Source organism: Xiphophorus hellerii, chromosome 6 (assembly GCF_003331165.1).
Source record: "Xiphophorus hellerii strain 12219 chromosome 6, Xiphophorus_hellerii-4.1, whole genome shotgun sequence".
Taxonomy (NCBI): domain Eukaryota; kingdom Metazoa; phylum Chordata; class Actinopteri; order Cyprinodontiformes; family Poeciliidae; genus Xiphophorus; species Xiphophorus hellerii.
Window position 1 is genome coordinate 5833183 of NC_045677.1, and position 21126 is coordinate 5854308.

The 21126-nt window shown below is 43.3% G+C and overlaps 1 protein-coding gene across 2 annotated transcripts in view; it reads left to right on the plus strand.

The window, feature by feature from the left end:
- Positions 1-21126, plus strand: part of LOC116721135 (disabled homolog 1-like) — a 67300-nt gene that overhangs the window by 23350 nt on the left and 22824 nt on the right. For both annotated transcript variants that reach the window (XM_032564674.1, XM_032564675.1), the window contains exons 2-3: positions 2390-3020; positions 18185-18324. In XM_032564674.1, the coding sequence (XP_032420565.1) occupies positions 2951-3020; positions 18185-18324 (210 nt within the window). In that variant the 5' untranslated portion in view covers positions 2390-2950. The remainder of the gene's footprint in view (positions 1-2389; positions 3021-18184; positions 18325-21126) is intronic.

Consider the following 21126-nt stretch of genomic DNA (forward strand, 5'->3'; position numbering starts at 1 on the left):
GAATCAGAAAGCAAACAACTCCGAGTATCGTCTCAGACTCTCTGGCAGACGGAGATGAAAACAGAAACGGGCCCTGACGGCAGGAAGCGGAGGATATCCAGGCGAAGCGAAACCGGCTTTGCTCGAGGAGGGCTTCCTTTGCACTTCACAGAGGAGGTGCCAAAGTGAGAGAAAATTAATAAATAAATAAATGGCCACTTTTGCAGCAGGGTTGGGGGGTGGGGATGTTCTTTTGACATCCCCTAACAGTTGAGAGTAAGCTGGAAAAATGAGTGATGCTCGTTAACTCTGACCCAAATCCTGCTCGACAGTGGGAGCTGTTAAAACACGGAGCAGACTGGGGAGTCTGGGTGACCTAGATAGCATTGGCTCTGAAAAGCAGCCATACATCACATTAAGTCGCTCTTCGCTCTAATACAATGAGGCATATCTCTCTCATTGGTAATGAAAATTACATTCTGATAAGGTTCTTTGTGACACGGAGAATACCTCTCCGTCCGCCGACACGCCAATGCCTCGTCTGCTGGGACGGACTCTCGGCATAGACTGCTCCTTCGCCGCTGGACCTGGGTGACACTATCAGACTTATGAGCGGACACGGACTGGGACACTATAGTCGGACGAATCCGAACTGTGACTCGTGGTGATGAGTCATCCTCGGTTACCAGCTGTTGACGGAGGAAATGGAACATGTCTGAGCAAAACAGTTCACTTCTTTTCTTCGTTGTTCAGCCGGTCGCTTTGTGGGTCGCCTCAACGGGTTTCATCTCGCTTCCCTCTTTGTCTCACCGGCTCATCTTCTTAGAGCTCTCTTCATTTTGTCCAATATGTTCACTATCCTTCCTCTTCACATGCACAAATCATGTCAACCTCGTTTCAAAAACCTTATCTACAATCCTTGTTGACCTGAGTCGGCCATTACAAATGTGCCCAAACCTTTGTTGGTATTTTAAATGAAGGGTTGTGGTTGTGGCACCGTCATCATTTGTAAATATGATGCTGGATTTAGATTTAGAATTAGAATTGTGGCCCGAAAGCTCATGTTCAGTTCAGAGTTCATCAGATAACAGCATGGTTATTGGAGATTTTAGCTAGGCCAGGATGATGTTTTTCTATATATAATTTTGCTCGACTTCATTGTTCAGACATAAAAGCAATACAGGAAATTGTTGTTGCATGTAAAACACATCCAGTTCTCATTGAAAATTTCTTTCACTTCCCTCACTGTCCTTTTTATATCACTTCTGATTTAAAAAAGGACAAAATATTTGGACGATCCAGTGCAAATATCTTAGTACACTTGAAATAACGCAAAACTCACTCATGGGTAACTTTTCAGCAAGATATAACAGCTTGTTTTAAGTCAATAATTCCTTTACATTGATGAAGAAGTACTAGTTCCATTGACAGATTGACATGGGAAAAATCATTTTCCCATGCTATAAGTGAAATAAGCTGCTAATGGAAATAGTACTTTGTTTTGTCTTATTTCAGCTATACTAATATATTTGCACTAGAAACTAGACCAAAACTACCTGGTGTTTTTGCTGTAATTACTTGTTTTAGACTTGAATTTTACTTTCAGACTAATTTGACATTAGAAGTGTTGACTTTTATAATCTTTTGTCCATGATTGAATGAAAGGTCTCCTGATACACAGCTCGTTGGTGCTTTCAGTTTCCCCGGTAGCTCTCCTTCCTGTCGTGGCCGTTTACAAAAGTCTTTCTGGGGGGAAACTGACAAGGGTCCCCCTTGGAAACAAACTTCCAACAATGTCACACAATGTCAGACATGACGGTGTACTCCCTGCTACTCCCAGTGCCCAGTTTCTTTTCTGTCCTCTCTTTCCCCGACAATGGCACCTCAACTCGCCAACCGAAGCCGCGGCAGCCGCCGTGCCAGCTTGGCACGGCTTGGCCCGTGTCAGCGGCGGATGATTCAAGGGCATTAAAAAACAATGCGGGGGTTTCCAGTTCACGGTGCCAGGAGTGGCACCGCCACCGTTTGCTTTGAAACAGCCTCTCCCCTCCTCTCCTGCTGTTGGACCCATTAGCAGTCCATCCTCCGAAAATTTGCTTTGCGTGCAACAGCAGCGCCGGTCATGGTTTGCTGTTCTGTATTTACTCATGAGCAGTACATAAAGTGAGACTGTTAAATATTTCACCAGAGGTCTTCTTCATGGGTGGCCGCTACAGCAGCGAGCATTAGCTGCACGCTCATTAAGGATTGATGATCAAGAAGAGATAATAACATCTTTGTTGATTTGTTAAATTGCTGCCCGCCATTTTATACGCGAGTACTGTAATGAGTGAACAAGGGAGCACGTGTCATTTTAATTTTTAACCACCTGTAGCTTAACATTTGTTATCTCTGTCTCCTTGCCTTGCAGTGCTGAGAGCTACAGACTGTGATGGGCTGCTAACCCACATCTGAAGTGCTCCAACAAAGAATAATATCCACTTCTGACCTACTCTGAAGAACAATATTTGATTCAGTCAGTGTTGCAAGTCTCCCCCAGGGGGATTGCTCCTGAGCAATAGGTGAACCTTCGTAAAGAGCAACAGTGGAAACCATGTGATACTTGACCTTCACTGTGAGAACTCGGGTGCACTCCGGAGGATGTCAAATCTGATCTGAAGCCGCCCCTCCAGAGGATCGTTCGGCTCATAATTCAATCGGCTCTTCGATGTTTTGCCCGGCGTCGCTCAAACGCCGCGGACCAGCAGTGACGGGGCGCATCTATTGACGCCGGATCTTTATTTGTTGAGGAGTATCAGACACGTCGCCATGGATTTGACTGAGATTATCCTTACCAAAGAGCCGCTGTGAGAGACACGGAGAGCCGACGGAGGGCGAATCGAACACTGGGAGATCGAGGGGGGTCAGCGAGTGCGCTGCTAAACTCATGGTGGATCTGCTGTGAGCAGGACAAGGGACTCAGCGGTGGAGGATGTCAGCAGAGGCCGAGGTCCAGTCGGGTGTCAAAACCAGCCAGCGAAAGGAGTCCAGGAGGATCAGAGGTACGTTCAGTTCTAACAGAGCAATTTTTAAGTTTTGTTGACAGGCTGGTGTCTGTTTAGTGAAGTGTTTCTCAATTCCGGTCCTCAGGCCCCCTCTGTCCTGCATGTTTTAGGTGGTCCCCTTCTGTCACACACCTGGATTGAATCTGTGGCTGATTAACAGGCTTCTGCAGGACTTGATGACTGCAGAAGAGATCATGCAATCATTTGGGTCAGCTGTTCTGAAATAGAGCCACATCTAAAACATGCAGAGCAGAGGGGCCTGAGGACTGGAATTGAGAAGCACTGGTTTAGTAGTACATGATGAAGCATAAGATGGATAAACGGACTCAGGCATTATTAGAGGCCCTGATTGGGTGAGGCATTAAGGAAAGGTCTTGGCTACGTTTTGTCCTCCCACGCACGATTATGACTAGAGATGAACCAAGAAATTGACTTATGACTGGAAACAAGTGACTTTTTTTTTCCAATGACCTTTCCTGACCTGTCACTGAAACCCAAGATTGTGATGTTTCTCCAATCAGTAGCTGTAGCTACATTTCCATTACAAAAGTTTCAGTATTTCACCAATGTCAGAAAAACATGAATTCACAATTGCTTTGTTTGCATTAAATAAGAAACAAAATTAAAAACGCATGTTCAAGTAATTTAAAAACGTGACGCGCCATCATCCTCCATCATCCGTCATCTACCACTTCCTGTTGTCTTCTTTGTGGTTTGCACCAGTGGCAACAGCCAGTTGTTGAGCACATGACTGGGGTGATGTAAAAAAAAAGTGTTTCTGTTGCAGTTTTATGAAATAGACCAATTTCAGTTTGGGCAAAAAAAAAAAAAAAAAAAAAAGCCCACCTCCTAGCACCAAAACCTTTTATCAAAAAAATTAGTTTTTTTCCAAAATGGACGTGTTTCCTTTAAGCAAGTTTATTTTTGAAATGTAAAATTGCGCCTTTATATAGTCAATGGAAAAGCAGCTTATGTTTCCATCTGATTGATATGCAATATTTGAAACGTTCAATCAATCAATCAAATTTTATTTGTATAGCACATTTCAGCAGCAAGGCATTTCAAAGTGCTTTACATCATAACAAACACAGAATCACAATGCAATATAGAATCAATCATTAAGTCAAGTTACATCAATAAATTTGTAATTGATTACATTTCAAATACAATTCTAAACAGGTGGGTTTTCAGTTGAGATTTAAAAGAAGTCAGTGTTTCAGCTGTTTTACAGTTTTCTGGAAGTTTGTTCCAAATTCGTGGTGCATAGATGCTGAAAGCTGCTTCTCCTCGTTTGGTTCTGGTTCTGGGGATGCAGAGCAGACCAGAACCGGAAGACCTGAGAGGTCTGGAAGGTTGATACAATAAAAGCAGATCTTTAATGTATTGTGGTGCTAAGCTGTTCAGTGATTTATAAACTAACAAGAGTATTTTAAAGTCTATTCTTTGAGCTACAGGGAGCCAGTGGAGGGACTTTAGAACTGGTGTTATGTGTTGCGACTAACTCGTACGGCAATTGGGTAGAAACATATCTAATACCTTCTGTCTATGTTGTGAAAATGTGGTTAAAACTGCTAATTAAAAACAGACATCCAGGGCCTGAAGAGGTATGTAGTTTTTATCTTTTTCCTCCACTTGTCTCATCTCCTCAATTAACAATGTCTGGACTGTGAATGCATGAAAAATATTCAGCTTATGGGAGTTCTTTTCAGATGGGTGTAAAACGATTAGGAATAGAAACAGGTCGGCAACCAACTGGCTGGTTTTGCTAGTCTGGCAGACAGTGAAGAAAACCCTGCACCTTGTTACGGATGGAGCTAAATAACATCAGACAAGGAGGAAAAGAAACCGCCACTCAGTCAGGTCCACTGAGAGCCTTCGTGTCTCATCTCAGGGATCCAGATGTAGTAACAGCCATCCCCATGTAGCCCCAGGGTTCGGTGGCACAGTGATTCAGGTGTCACGGACAGGGTAATTCACACCATGTCACCGCGGCGAACAGCATAAGTGATCTGATTGGAAGAGGCATCCTCTGCGCGCTGAAAGCTTGAACCGGGATTGGATTGGCTTTGAGCAGGAAGACGCAGAGCGCTACAGAGGGCGGGATTGTCTTTGAGGCCGACTGAACCAGCAGGAGCTCCAGCGTTTGCCTTCCACTTCTTCATCCTGCAGTCTTTTCCCCTCGTCTCTCCATCTACCAACAAAGCCGCTGCAGCTAGTTCAGTGGGTTTCGGCTATTGTGAGCTTGCAGTAACAAGGTCGCCGGGGCCAGGTCCTCGGTGGCTGTTTCACGAGTTCTGTCGGATCGCTCTGATAAATGGCTCGGCTGGAGGAGGGCCCATCGATTTGAGTTAAGTGGAGAGGTGGGGAGGGGTGACGGGGGCGAGGGGGAGCGGCCGCCAGACGGCTCAGGAGAAGGGACTATCTGCACAAAGTATCAGCCTCTGCCTTTAACATGTTAATCACATGGTCCAGGAACCGTCACAAGCACTGAAGAGGTGATTTAGATCTATATGGAGTAGAATTGGGTCTGCATGCAGAATATATGTATGCAGATGGATATGTGGGTTCGGCCGCGTTGTGATGTCTTATTTGTGAAGGACACTATGAAGTCTGGCATGTGGAACGTACAGTGGGGTGAAAAAGTGTTTGCCCCTTATAGATTTGACTTTTTGTCACTTTTCTACGGCCAGGATTTTAACATGTCCGTTTTGGTTACTTGCGCAGATTTTAACGCATTATAATTTGAACAATTGATTGATTTTTATTTATTTATTTTTTTACATCCAGTGATTCCAGCCGGACCCTTTGTATACTCTCGTTTCTGTAAATCTGACGCACGAGCGACGGACGACAGAGCCATTTCTCTTGGTCAGCAAAAGACGACCTGACGGGACGCTGGAAAAAAAACTATTGTTGTTTTCAATCTGTGCTAAAAGAAGTTGGCACAACAAGTTCAAGCCCAAAAAAAGCATTTCGATGCCAAACTTGTTGCGGATGCCCCCGACGCCAACGTCAGCGTCCTAACTTGACATTTCTAAAGGATTTTGTTTTAAAGAGGTTCCACGAATAATCACTTGAAATCTGTGTAGAATGGCACTTTGCATCAATCTGATGGTTGAATAACCTAAGTAATGGATTAAAAACAAGAAATATATTTGCTGTTGAACTCCTATATTTATTAGATAATTTAGCAGTAAAATGGGTTTTTGAATTGAAAATTTTTCTTATTACGTTGATATGTAGTTTTTGATTAAAATGTGGTTAATTACAGACCCTGCAATTAACTCTATTAAAAAATTCTAATCGAGTCCCTCTACTACATTTTCCAGATCGTCAAACGTATGTTGAAAACAAGTGGCGGGAAATCTATCTGTTTAGAAATACACCACCCTTCTTGTTTAGTCATGAATAAACCGTAATTAATCAGTTTCATTTATAACAACCAGGCCTGATTACTGCCATATGTGCAGAATCAGGGAAACACTTACACAGAAGCGGGCTGCTGCTTTTCCTGGTTCGGACCGCGCGCTGCGCTCGGCAGAGCCGTGGATTTTGTGCTCTACCAGAAAAGCCAGATGAAAAACGTCTGGATATCAGTTTTTGACCTTGACCTTGAGTGCAAATGAGGTTATGCAGCGGCGCAAAGGACTCCAGTAACCCTACCTCTGATTGACTCGGAGATGCTGGGATTGGATCCGACGGAGATGCTGCGGCGTGACCTTAAATGGGCTGTTCACGCTTTAAAATCCTCCAGTGTGGCTGAATTAAAACACATCTGTGAAAACAAGTGGACAAAATCCGTGGCTAGTTAATCTCAAAAGGGTTGGTGGCAGCTGTCAAGGATGAAACAATCAGTTATTGCGCTTAGGGGGCAATTGCTTGTTCAGATACGATCAGATTGGTTTGGATAGCTTTTCCCCTTGCTATGATATACTAAGTTTTGTTTCTGCTCTTGTCTAAATGTATCGAGGACGAAGCCAAAACCAACCTGAGGTAAATGTGCATCTTAATGCTTTCTGACTTCCCCGTCCTCGTGACAACTCTCAAGGCTAGTCTCTTCAAATAAAGGCAGCAATCTAAAAAATCTAAAAATAGTGAAAGTATACTCCCAAAACTTCAACAGGTTGAACTGCTGGCAGGAGAATATTGCTAAATGGTTGAGAGTTGTTGGAAAGCCATAGAAAGGTAGTAATGTATTTAAAAACTCATGTGCCAGTTTGCTGTGCGACTTTGTTTGAGAGTGTGAGACATGTTTTCTTTCTGCACATGCTGAGTCACTGGGATGCAGGTTTTTGTTTGCTTTACGCTCAAATCCAGGTATGAATACTTTCAATACGTCAGTCAGTAGTTCAGATTTTTTTTTCAGCAACGGGACCAACACAGATATTAATATCGGATTGGTGCATCTCTACTGAAAACATAAGTGACGGACATAATGTAGAGATTAGGGGAAAGAAAAATACTCCAGCTGTGGGGTGTAAATGTTATTCAGTTTCCATCCAACACAAATTATAACAGTGGCATCCCACCAAGAAAAGAAAATCTTGGCTTAGCCGTCCCTGACAAAGCGTCCTTAAAGAGGCTAGAACAGAGTAGCATACTTCTCAGCTATGAGTAATTGCCCAGTCCTGATAGCTGATGGATTTAACGTTAGCTTTGTTGTTCATGGCGTTTCCAGCTAATGGCTAAATATAGATTCCAGTCGGATCCTCTAATGCATCATGTGCTGCTTTCCCCCCTCCGCCCCTCCGCCTCCCTCTCTTTACTTCTCATGCAGTTCTAATGGGCCTGAGATGAGCGCGGCACATTAACGCGATGCTGGACGCGCTCACTCACATCGGGGACGCACGGCGGCGACGTCTGCTCTGTAAAAGCTAAAGTGCCGGTCGGTCCGCACGTCCATAGGACTTCCTTTCATGTGTGACTTTACTATCACCATAGCAACTGTTGCTCTCCGACTGTAATCTGTGCACAAGAAACGTTTAAAAAAAAGAGAAAAAAAAGGGCAAACCAGAGGAAGACGGAGATAACGAGCTGACCAGACACTGAGGCAGCATGTCAGATGAAAGCCTGTTTTTTTTTTTTTTACATTGCCTGTTGAAGTTGGGTCTGTCCGCCTTCCTCGTGTTCTGCTGCTCTGCTTTTAAAGCGAGCGTTCAGAACTTATAAAGTGGGATTCTTTTAAAAGGTTGTTAGCGGGTCATGGGTTATATGCGGTAGATAAGCCGTTGTCAACATGACGGAGTTGGTTTGTCCTCTCTGAAGCAATAGCCATTTGATTCAGACTCTTATTTACTGTTGTTCAGACATGAACCGCTTCCAACCTTTCAACAGCACCGCGTTTGAAAAATCGTGAACCATCCCTTCATGGCACAGAGGTACAATATGATGAAAATCCAGACGGACCCTCAGGGACGATGGTAATTTTCGAGCCGATTTGCTGTGTAAGGACAGGATTGTGCCATCCACGCCGCTTCAGAGCACACTTTGATCACGCCCCGTCGACTTCTCTGGGACTTTGTACGTAGAGCCACGTGCATTTCTGATTGCTGAGACCACAAAGACAGGAGAGGGCAGATTAATTCACTAGTCATTTGTCATGCAGTAAAAGCCCCGTTCGTACCTGCTCTGCTCTCCTCTGTCAGTCCAATGACAACCGAAATGTGTCAGTGTAATGTCTAAATTACCACCCCGGTGCTTATGCTCAAAGATTTATGATGGCAATCTGTCCAAGTCGGGATTAGCAACTTTAGATGTGTTGCTTTTGAAAAGTGCAAACTTTGGCAGAAGGAGGTGCATGGGGCATGTTGTTTTTCGGACGCTGCAGCTTCTCGTCTTCTGGCGTCCTTCATATTCAATGGAGTTTGATACGTTAGCACTGTAGCCTCCCCCGTGGCTTTCTGTTACAGTAGCATGTGAAGATGTGAAACAAGAAAAAACAAAAGCCTCGTCAGCTCCTGCATCCATAATTTGGTCACCAGATAAGCCAGGTGGTGATGGATTGTTTTTGTGGCTGGTGAAATATTTTCCTCCATGAGCTCCACAGCAACAGAATCATTCACCTGGGGATAAATTATGAACAAAACAGAGAACTAAACTGGAATAACTAAATAAATAAAATGAGACAGTGACATCAAAGCAGCAGAACATTGGTAATTCCACGTTCTTGAATAGGGCGCAGTACATGCGCTCTATTCACAGGAAGAGTGCCTTGAAGCAAACACATACTTTAAAAATGCGTCCGAACCTGATGTTCTATAACAGCCTCTTTGTTTCCTCATGTTCAGACCTCAGTAAAATGTATTTTTCAGTATGACGGGATGATAGCAGGGAAATTGAAAAGTGAAACAAAAGCTTTACAATATGGCTGGATCCAACTGAGTTTAGTGCCTTTCCACGACAACTTTGCATGTCCTCTTCAAGAATGAAAATGTTTTTTTTCTTTACCTTTAAATCACTGTCCCTTTAGCATTTAAATATGCGTTGATATTTACGTTAATTTTAACCTTGTGACCTTTTTCAACTGAAACACCTGGAGCAAAGTGAAACGCCTGACCTGTTCCACAAGTCACAGAGGCTGATGTGAATGCTTTAATCAATTTTTGAGCAGCTTTACTTTTCTATCAGAGCTGGCCTGAACGTAGGCAAGATGTTCCTTCCTGTAGCTGTTTGAAGTGGAAAGGTCACGGCTATAACAGACATGGAGCACCAGTTTCCCCACACATGAACAAAACACCCATTACCAACTGCTTCCTTCACTATCTACCATTTATTCAGGTAAAATAACAGCCTTGCGGCGCTATTATCCAAAGCCCGCTCCCGACCAACACCCGTCAGCACAGAGCATGATACTCAGCTGCAGAAAACACCATAAAAAATAACCTCATGCCCCCAAACACCAGTTATTCAGGACAAGACTCTTACTCACTGAACCACACAGATACAAAGAGCTCCGTCAACCTGGACAGTTAATGTTGCTGAATCCTTTGTGTTGCTGCAAATCCGTTGATCAATGCCTGGGTTGCCTTTACAACGGCTCAACCTGGGTTAAGCTGAAACGCTGGACAAGAAAACAGGGAAAGAAACGATAAAAACACGCCACTCAGTCTCACCAGCAGGAGTTTATTAAGAAGTTCACAAGACCGAACTTTTATTTTGATGGACTCCAAAGAGAATTTACTTGCCGTTCTCACCTTTACAAACCCAGAACTTCTTCAACCATCGCTGGGAACACAAGAACCTCGATACTGTGCTTCATTTTTAACATCAGCGAGGTTGAATGAGGGAACATCAGCTGCTGTTAGTGTCAGCAAATGCGTTTGCGTGTGTTTGCTGAGGCCTACGAGTTACGCCGCGCACACGGAGGAGGCAGATGGTGGGGACAGATTTTCCATTCTCGGATATTCGTTTTCTTTACCGCGTCTTATAGGCATCTGCTCCGATAGGGCTTACCTTGTGTTGCTTTTCCCTTTTCTTTTTTTTTTTCTTTCATGAAATATGAAATCCTGTGTGCTGAGATACGGGAAATAATTGTGACCGTCGCAGCTTTCATGTTGATGAATTAAAATAGGATGGTGTGCGGCGTGTCCTGCCAGATGGGAGGGGAGAAGGGGGGCAGTGTGGACACCATGAGACGCTCTCAGAAAGGTTCCGAGGTTAACCTGCCTCGATGCTTGCATCCCCAACAAAAACTTCCCTGTTGCCAAGTCCTTATATCTGGGGGGGGCACTTCTGACTCTCCATCTGTTACCATCTGTGCCTTCGCTGTCCCCGTTCTACTGTGGCAAGGAAAACCATTCAGAGACGGGCTCCGAAACGGCACGGAGCACGGCGAACAGTAAACGTTCCCTCTGTGGCCCTGGAGCACAGCTTCAGTGTCGGGTAGGGGATTACAATGTTTGAAACCCTTTGACATCCTGTAGTCTGAGCTGCATTTTTGAAAACTTTACTTTATTCTGTTCCAGTTTCTGTCATCATCTTAAGACATGAGGGCAAGAGGAACTTCTGCTAAGATACAGTGAGGATTGGGTGTCTTTCCACCTGACAACTACAAACGTCAATGTCTTCCATTGGGATTTGTTTGTTGGAAACCAACAAAAGTAGCGCATAATTATGTACCGAATGGATGTGTCATCTTTCAAATTTTTTTCATGAATACCAATCTAAACTAGTTCGTACTTAGCCTTCGGCATTTTGATACCGACAGATGAAATCTTCAGGAGCCTTCAGGACTCCCCTATTCAGAATATCGTCCTCCTGTGTGTAACTGAAATACATTTTAAATCCAACTATTTTTAAGATATCAGAGGCTTGTTAGAGAACATTAGTGAAACAAAAAGCATCACAAAGACCCAAGGAATACCATGGTAACTCTGCAGACTTCAGGTGAGAGTTGAATGTCAGAACTAACCATCCGTCCATTGTCTATACTAGTGGTTCCCAAAGTGTGGGGCGCACCCCCTACAGGGGGCGCCGTGCCATTGCAGGGTGGCGCTGGAAGCGGTATGGATGAATGGGGGAAAAAAAGGTTACACAAAAGTGTTTCCCTGTAAAGATGGTTTGTAGTGTGTTTTGTTGCAACCTGAAGTGTGAAATAAACTTCAGTGGAGTTTGAAAACAAAATATGTGTTTAGGTTTATGTCTGGTTGAATGATGTGTGTGCCCTGTTGATTCTTTTTTTTTTTCTTTTTTGAGGGTTTTTTATTGTAACCAATAGGGGGGCACAGGAATCTTTGGGAACCACTGCTCTATACAGCCTATCCTCATAGGATTGCTGGTCGGCTGGTGCCTTTTGTCCAACAGTCACTGGCCAAAAAGCAGGGCATATTCAACTTGGACAGATTAGCTGATCTAACAGTCATAGTTTTTAACTGAGGAAGCATGGGAGAACCCACACATCCACAGGGAGAACATGCAAACTCCATATAGGCTGGGATTTGAACCTAGGACCTCGCTGCAAGACAACATTACCACCAACTGTTCTGCAACAGGAAACCCTCAATAATTAATGTCTATGACTACATGACACATCTGAGCTAACTAACTAAATGTTGCTGCACATCTGTCATCTTACTTCAAACCTGATTTTTTTTTTTCTAGTGAGCCCAAAAAAAAAATTTACTTAACTAATTTTTACTCCTCTTAAAGGAGAAAAATATTTTTTTTCCTAACTCATGTTTTTTTATATTTTATAATGTCAATTGCAATGAATGCTACGACCTAATGACCGTACAATGCCATGAAAACATAAGAACAAAGTCTATACATTTCACATATTGATTTTATGTAAAGACTAATTACGTGTGACCTCAATCTTTGAATCTGGGGGTCTGAGTCTTTGTTAATCAGAAATAGTACGTAGAACACAATGTAGAGAACGTAGAATACAAAATATACCTTTGCCTTCAATATTGTATTACTGAACCAAATGCATTCTCATGACAATATAAAATAGATGTGAAATCACAAATTAGCCATAAAATACCGCGAATAATTATTTCTTGTTCTCCTCTGAAAAGAGCCGGACCCCAGTCATACAGCCAGAGCTTTAATTAAACCTTTTTCATGTGTTAGAATGGCCCAGTCAAAGTTCAGGTCTTGGGACTGAATTGAAAAATCTGAAGTATGACTTAAAGATTTGCTGTTCACAGATGTTTTCCTTCCAGTTTCACCGAGCTTAGAATGCATTGTAAAAAGAATGGCCGAAGATGTCGGTGCCTAGAAACCCAAAACTGGCAGAGACGTTCCTCAACATAGAAATACAAATAAAGTGACAAAAAAATAAATAAATTCACTTCACACTTTAAGGTTTAAATGTAAAAAAAATCCTCTGTTCTGGTGTAATCACATAGAATTCCAATAAAGCGTGCTGACGTTTCGGTTTGCATTGTGAATAAGTGTTTAAAAAAAAAGCAACACCGAAAAGCTGGGGTATGAATACTTTTGCCCTGTGCTTGCACATCAGAACAGCAGGCCTCTGACCACCAGTGTGTGGCGTCACACGCAGCAGGCAACTCTTTGTCAGGCAAATCTCCAGCCTATTTCTTCACAAACAAAATCATTGTGAGGGCCGTTCAGCTCTGGCCTTCCAGAAAGCCGGAAGAATATACTGTATGTGTGTCACCTCCCTTCACGAGCGCTAACACAAACACACACCTTCCCTTCCTCACCTCTTCGATCTGACAGAGTGCAGCAACATGAAACAGCATGCCCCTCAGCTCTTTGGTTTTCAAAATACAGCACGCTCGCTCTTCTCCATCTGAACCCGGAGCACGTAGCACACGAGTTACGCCATGCGCCGACTCAAGACACTAGTTCCCTTCGCAAGCTCTGCCTTTTTTTTTTAATGATCATCCATCTGTGCGTAAACCTCAAAATTTCTCCTGAAGTATTATTTGGCGGGTGGAGGGTGGGATGAGTGAAAGGCACGCTCGCATGTAAAGAAACAAAATGGCATGGAGCGCCTGGTTAGAGCTCATCTTGAGAGAGCGGCGCTGAATTGGGCCGATTGTGTTTAAAATGCAAGTGGAGCAGCATGCATTTTGCATTACATTAGAGAGCGAGTGAGTCAGGAAGATCAGGCGAGAGAGAGCGCACAACGCCGTGTGAATAGATTGTAGATACAGCAAGAGGGTTGGTTTGAACAACAGCGATCATCGCAGCGGAAACATTTCCCGTGCGCCTGCTGCTCTGCTTCTTATTCAGTCCGTCGATGGATCCTGAACGTCCGCGTCCGACTGTGGGCTGCTAAATGCACTGCGGAGTCTCGATGTACCGCGGGTCTCAAAAGTCCACCCTGTTAAAATTCCAGGTTTGGAGATCTTGATAAATAATTTCCAAACCTCTCCCATAATTGATGCAACACATGTCCAGTACAGTTCAACTGGGGGGAAAAAATCTGCAAAGGGGAGAAAGTCAAAGAATAATAAAAAAGCTGCTGTAGCGTCGCTGCAAGTGTGGACACCCTGTAACTAATCCCTTCTTGAAAGGCCTTTAGATTGAACTTCAGCATTCGGGCTTATTCAGTTTACACCTGTCACCATTTCTGGTGAATCTGTTAAATCAGAGATAAACTTTGGCCATTCTAGTCAGTATTTGCTTGACATTTGCATCCTCTACTACCTAATGCCATAGTTTCCAGAGAGGTTACAAAAGATAATGATAATGTAACCATTAAAAGGTATCAGTCAGGAGATGTGAACAAAATATTCCTCCGGGTATCCCCTCAAAAAGCTGCTAGGCCCGGTGCTAGGGATGCTAAGCCAGTCCTCTGCGGGGGCCTTCTGTGTTTTGTTAAAAAAAAAAATGGTAAAAGTTACTAACATTTGGAGGTGTATGAACAGGGATCCGAATTTGGAAATAATAGCGTGTGAGGTCAACGGGTAGGAAGGACAACGCAAGTGGTGCGCACCACCTCGCGCCCAGTCCATCACGTCAACTATAGATCTAGCTTAACCCGTCAATGCTGTCACAGCTACTGGAGTATAAAAAAATAGTTTTTTTATATTGGTGTATTTAAAATAAACTATGCTTAGCCTGGTGGGGGGGCATGTAAAGCCTGGAGGCCCGCCAGGCTTATAATCAGTGATGGCATAGTTACTTTGAAAAGTAACTTTAATCAGATTACTGATTACTCCTTGAAAAAGTAACTTGGATTACCGACTACTTGATTTGGAAAGTAACTAAGTTACATTAAAAGTAACTTTCTTAGTTACTATCAGCAGCTGCTAACAACAACAACGCTCTGACGTTGATCTTTGCCAAAACTTAATTGTAAGTTATTTTATAAAGGCAACATCTACAATGTGTCTCCACTTATAAGGCTGAACAGAAGAGGAGATTTTTTTAATGGTAACAACAGTACAAAAAAAACTTTAGTAATTTGTGCGTGTTTTTGTGTGCTCTACTATTGCCTGGAAAACTGAGAAGGATTTTTAAGCCCCTTTAGCTCGACGTCATTCACAGCAAATATATTACCTGTCAAGTTTTATCAAGTCTGGTTTCCCACTTGAAAGGGATGGTCTGTACTGTGAATCTCAACTGGATTTCACTCCAAGAGCCTTCACTTTAGCTGATCCGTCTTTATTTTTATATGATGGTCATCATAGTTTTTAGCCTTCCAGCCACATGGGTGAAAAACCTCAAAAGAAACAGAAACACATCTATTATATTTTGAAATTAACAATATAAATACATCGTGAAATAATCAGATTTCCACCCCTTTAAACCAATTATTCCAAAAGTATAATAAATAGCAAATATTTTATAGTAAAATTCAACACCAATAAATTAGCATATTTATCAACATTTCTTAAATATATTTTTAGTCAAAATTCTATTCAACATTTATTCATTTTTTCACTTTCTACCATAAGCAATAAACACCAAGTGATTTTTTTTTTTTTAATTACTCTATTTGATTTGAATATTAAAACTGTTCAGTACAACAATCAATCAGAGTCCATGTGCTGCTCCAATGAGACTCAGGAAATAAGGAGCCGCGTTGTGAGGCTTACCGGCCGTCCTTCACAGTTTGTAGAAAACTTTTGCACAGTTCTGAATTTATGTGCTACCAGCACTGTTTGCTGTTTGCTTCTCATGCGATGGCACTTCTTCAGACAGGAGTGACGGGTCAGTCACTCCAAAAGTACCTGCGCTCTCTGATTGCTAGGAGATTGAGTCCACCTGGTTCTCATCGCTAACCAGAAGAGAAACTGCAGAAAGGTGCAACAGAGGGGAGTGGCTACCCGGCGGTTTGCCAGACACAGCGGGACGGATCATCCGGGGAATGATGGACAGGGAGAGTCTGACTAAAACTAACTGGATGCCAAACAAATTCTGAGATTTATTATGTGTCTCTGCTCGTTTCCAAGCCCAAATGAGCAACTTCACGTTCAGAAACGAGCCCAAAACAGCGCAACCAGCGACTCGTTAAATTTGCAAGCGACTTTAGAAAATAAAACAAGCCGAAAGCCGCTTGTGATAATCGGACTTGGCGGAAGAAACTCAAAATAGTTCCTGTTTTTCCACCTCCCTCCATTGTTTACGTTTCTGTCGCTGCTGATACTGTCGCGTAGAAACGGCGGTCTCTCCCCAAGACTCGTAGAGGAAATACAATTAAATTACAAAAGAAAATAGTAACGCAAAGTGATTTCGATAAGTAACTGTATTCTGACTACTGGATTCGAAGTAGCAACGCGTTAGATTACTCGTTACTGAAAAAAGGGGTCCGACATCAGTAACGCGTTACTTTGTAACTTTTACTGACATCACTGCTTATAATGCACCGATTCCTGTACCAAATAGGCAAAAGATGGATTTTACTTTCCAAAATGGATGAAACCACCGTATGGAAATCTTCCAAGACTCTTGACAGTAACAGTGAAGGGAGCTGCGGCAATTTGGAGTAAGTGCTAATTGTGTTCCAGATGTGACCACGACTCTTTGTATTCCCAGCACGTCTACACTAGAAGTCCAAGGTAGACGCATCTTCTCCCAAAGAAAACATACAGGCCTTCCTTACCAAGACCTTATTGGAGACTGTGTTACTGTTTCAAAATAGCTAAGTCAGAACCTTTGGGTCAGAATTCAGGAAGATAATTTTGGCACAGAAACAGCCCTGAACTGAGAACTTCCCCTCAGACAAAACGGAGTTTTTTTTTATGAGATGGAAGAAAGGATGAACAGCAGCAGTCAGCATTGATCCGCTGGATGAGTTCGGAACAGAGGAGCGACGCTGAATCGGACCCAGATTTGACGTTCACTTAAGAGACCGAAATGACGGAGCCATCATCAAACCCTCCCCCATCTGTTGAGGATTGTGGTCTCATGAATAAGTGAGAGGAGACATGCACTTGCATTTGAACTGGGGTTTTTTTTTTTCATCCTCCATTTTGCACGAGCTCTTTAATTTGCTCCGTGCTGTTTTCTGATGTTCCTTTTGGAAAATGCGCGGCTTGGAAGAAGAAATTCCCAACGGTTTGATGTGACATAGTTGGAAAATAAAGTCAGTTTTGGGTGGAATAAGCTCATTTTGGTGTAACTCGGTCTTGGAGCGGAGCCCGAGAGTTGCTGCTGAGGATGTTCTACCTTGTTCGCTTCAAGTGCATGGATTAGCAAGCCTCTTTAAGGCCGCTGCTAACTGATGTACAGGATGGTCTCGTGACCTATATTTTGAGAGCGGAAGGGGCCTAAACTGTTCAAATTCTCCAAGGTGCTGCTGGTTGATTGATTTGAAATTCCACCGTCTCCCTGTGTGACGGCCTGTTTTTTTTTACCTTCCTTCTCCCGCTTGACTTTATGAGGGGTTGGTATACATTTTTGACGTGCGAGATGGCGCCCAAGGCTCGCGCCTCCACATGTAATCAAAACGGCGCGTCGGCAGACTGCGCGGTGACAAAATGAGGAAAAAAGGTGTCGGTGTCAAGGAGATGTCAGGGCGGCTGCGGAGACGGAATATTCAGCGCCGAGGTGGAGAGGATGTCAGCGGAAAGCCTTAGGCCGTCCAGCCACACACTCGTGACAGCCCTCCCCTTCCCACCGCCGCCACCCGGCATCCGTCTCGTGGGGAGGGCTTCGGCGGATTGTGGGTGAGCGCTGGACCGAGATAATTCCTCTCAATAGGAACCAGTCAGGCTGGTTTGTCACCAGCAATAGCACCCATGGGAACCACGGGACATAGGTGCAAGAAAAAGGGTGAGTTCACCCCCAGCCCAATCCCCCTCAGCCTCCGTTTTCTTTTTTTGAATGCTTTACTGAGTGATAGCTCGTGGTAGTGTTGTCAGCGTTTCCCGGCATTTTCCTATTTCGTCCACCCGCTTTGCCCAACTTCATTCCAATTTCAGCTTCAATCTTCTCCTCGTCTTTTCTCTCGTCGCATTTAATTTGCTATTCACTCTGCATTTCCTATTCCATAAATATTTATGCAAGTGAACACACACATACACCCCCCCCCCCCGGCCCCCCTACACACACACACACGCACGCACGCATGCATATACACAGTATGCTGGCGCCAACGTGGCGTGATACTAAACGCCGTCGAAATTGAAGTGAGCTCACACATCCTAATTTCCAGTATTCACTCCCTCAGTTTCATTTTCTGATCTTTGTCTCGGGGATTTTCTTCCTTTTTCTTTAACTCTCTCGCTGTTTCACTGCAGGTCAGGACCGCACGGAGGCGGGGCTTATTAAGCGTTTCCGTGGAGATGGCGTGCGCTACAAGGCCAAGCTGATTGGGATTGATGAGGTGACAGCCGCACGCGGGGACAAGCTGTGCCAGGACTCCATGATGAAGCTGAAGGTGAAAACTTCTCTATGGGTTTATCTCTCTCTGCCTCTCTCTTCCTCTATGTGTGTGTGTGTGTGTGTGTGTCATTGAGGTTCTCGTCATCTCGGTCTGATTTGGAAAAGGCTTGCTCAAGCGTGACTGTATTGTCTTTTGAGTGAGTCATGGGAGCTGTCCTCTCCTGTGTGACTCACTGAAACTGTATGACTGACCTGCTGGGACACAGGAAGGACCAACTATATCAATTCTTCCTTTTCTTTGAAGCATAAAAGGAAAAAAAACAGCTACTGAGGTTCGCTTGGCGTCCCTCCACTTCACTCCTCTTCTAGTTAGCTGTTTTAAGTTTAGCATAGCTCAAAGCCCTTCGCATTAATTCGCACAAATATTATTTTGTGACCTCCGAGGCAAACTGGCTCCGCATCCTGAGACGCTTTGAGCCGTGTATGACTTAAGTAGAAAATCCCTCACCCCCCTGTAGCCCCCCGAAGCCCCAGCTTCCCCCAACTTACCCCCAATTAGTCTGTCTCCTCCGTGTTTTCTCGCGTCTCTCACTGACTGCTATTTTTACAACAAAGTCCGCGCTGTTCCACTTGTGGCACATGTGCGAACTGCGATAACGTGACCCAGATAACGTTATAGCAGGCCAGTGTTCTTTGCAGATTGTTGCAAAGTGAATCAGGTCAAATCCAGCCCCATGGTAAGAAGCAGTGCATGTGCTTTAAACATAGAAGAAGCGCATGTTTAGCAGTGTAAATAGTTGGGGGTTTTTCTAAGCCACACCGAAAATGAATTAAAAGTTAACCGAAAGGGGAGAAAATGACAGGAGATGGTGCCAGATTTAAACCATGTGACTCACTCGGAGCACCTTGACCTAACTAATAACAGGTTTAAGAAAATACAATACCAACTACCAAAGAAACGTTCCAGCTGGTTATATAGCATTTTGTATCTTGTTTGTTACATAAATCTTTGTAATTATAGATGCACTGATTGTTGATTTTATGGCCAGTTTCTTGTCTCGTTTTTGCACAATTTCAGATGTAAAAAATGGACGACAGCAGGACAAAGTTCAGATTTACTGTCGGGTTAAATTGTTGTTTGACTTTAACTTAGGCTTAGAGTATATTCACTTAAAAATGTATAAATTGAGCAAAGTTTCATTGCACCGCTCCAATGAAAGACATAAAAACAATTACTGAATGATTTATTCACGCCTCATTGTATCTGTAGAAACATCTTAAGAAGGCAATGCCACGTTTTTAGAGACGGAGCAGCTGGTGTTACGCAGCTCCGCAGTGAAACACAATTTTCAAAAACTTAGACAAAATGAGAGGACAGTTAAACTCTCTCTAGTGTCTTATATTGGACTTGAGCATAGTTAGCAGGATTATCACAGTTTGTGAAGTTAGCATTGGCTGATCAATAAAACTGGAGTCACCAAATGGAGAATGAACGTCCATACAGAATACAGTTTTCTTTCTAGAAGTTTCTTACACCATTTGTGGTCTTTCTGCATTCGTCTTCAACACTTTGTTCATACCGAGCCCTCTTCCCTCGGTAACAACGTCCACACAGAGCGGCTCGGTTTGAGCACAGTCTGTTGGACTTTAGGCGTTTTGTGTCTGCTGATTAGAAAAAGGCAGCGTTTCTTGGCTTTCAACCGGCCGATCTCCGATCATGTGTAAAACCATCCCGTTCCAGTCGGCGACCAATTTCTTTGTGCGTCTCTGAAAATCGCACTCATGAATGTTTATATTTTCCGCGTGGCAGCAGGGCGGCTCCATTAACCGATGAACAATTTTCCCTTGGTCTGAGAAAATAAAAGCTAAATTACTGGGTGTAAAACAAGCAAGGAGAATCTTTGATCTGATGTCCAAGTCTGATCATGAGCGCATATAAATACTGTAATAACTGACAAGCTTATGAAAGCAAAAAATAAAAACCTCAGAAAAATATGTTGAATGATAATATTCGCTTATTAAAGTAGAGTCAATCACGCCTGCAGAGTTTGATCTATGATCATGTCATCATTCATCTGGGAATAATCAATACAGAACGGACCGGGCGGTACCGGCATCCAGGGCCGGCGGGAGAATACAATACAGTATTGAGATTACGCTCAAAGCTGCCCTGAAGCATCTCCTGTATGAAAAATGTTAAAACTACAGTTCATTAAAAAAAATAATAAGAGTGCAGTTATGAGCTGTCAGTATCTTAACTTTGATGTGTAATTTTGTGGAATCTTTTCTGATAGGAGGGCAAAAAATGTCATGATGAAAACGCGGAGGACCCACCCAGGTTGAAAGTGAAATAAAGATCATTTAATGGTGAAATGCAATCTCAAAATCCAAAATCCAGGCAGCACAGATGAGCAGACGCCCAACACTCAGAGCTGGTAGCGACTGGTAGAAGCAGACAGCTGAACGACAGACTGGTACGACTGGGACCCGACAAGGACACAGAGACGCAGGTGACATTAAATACACAGAGGGTAATCACGGAACGAGACACACCTGGGAACAATCAAGGGGCCGACAGGACAACACAGAGACTCAAAAGACACAGAAACTTAAAAACAAACACTCAGAAAAACTCAAATCCTTACAAAAAAAATTTGCAAAATTGGAAAAAGAATTACTTTGGCCTTCACTTATAGTGCTGGAATGTTGGATCGCTGACTTCCATTAGAAATTTGCGAAAATATTTATGTTCTGCTAATGTAGAAAAAATAAAGAAATCTGCTAATGCAGTTTTATAGTAATACGTCTACTTTGATATGACTGAAAAACAACCTCATCCTAGAAAAAAGACTCATCG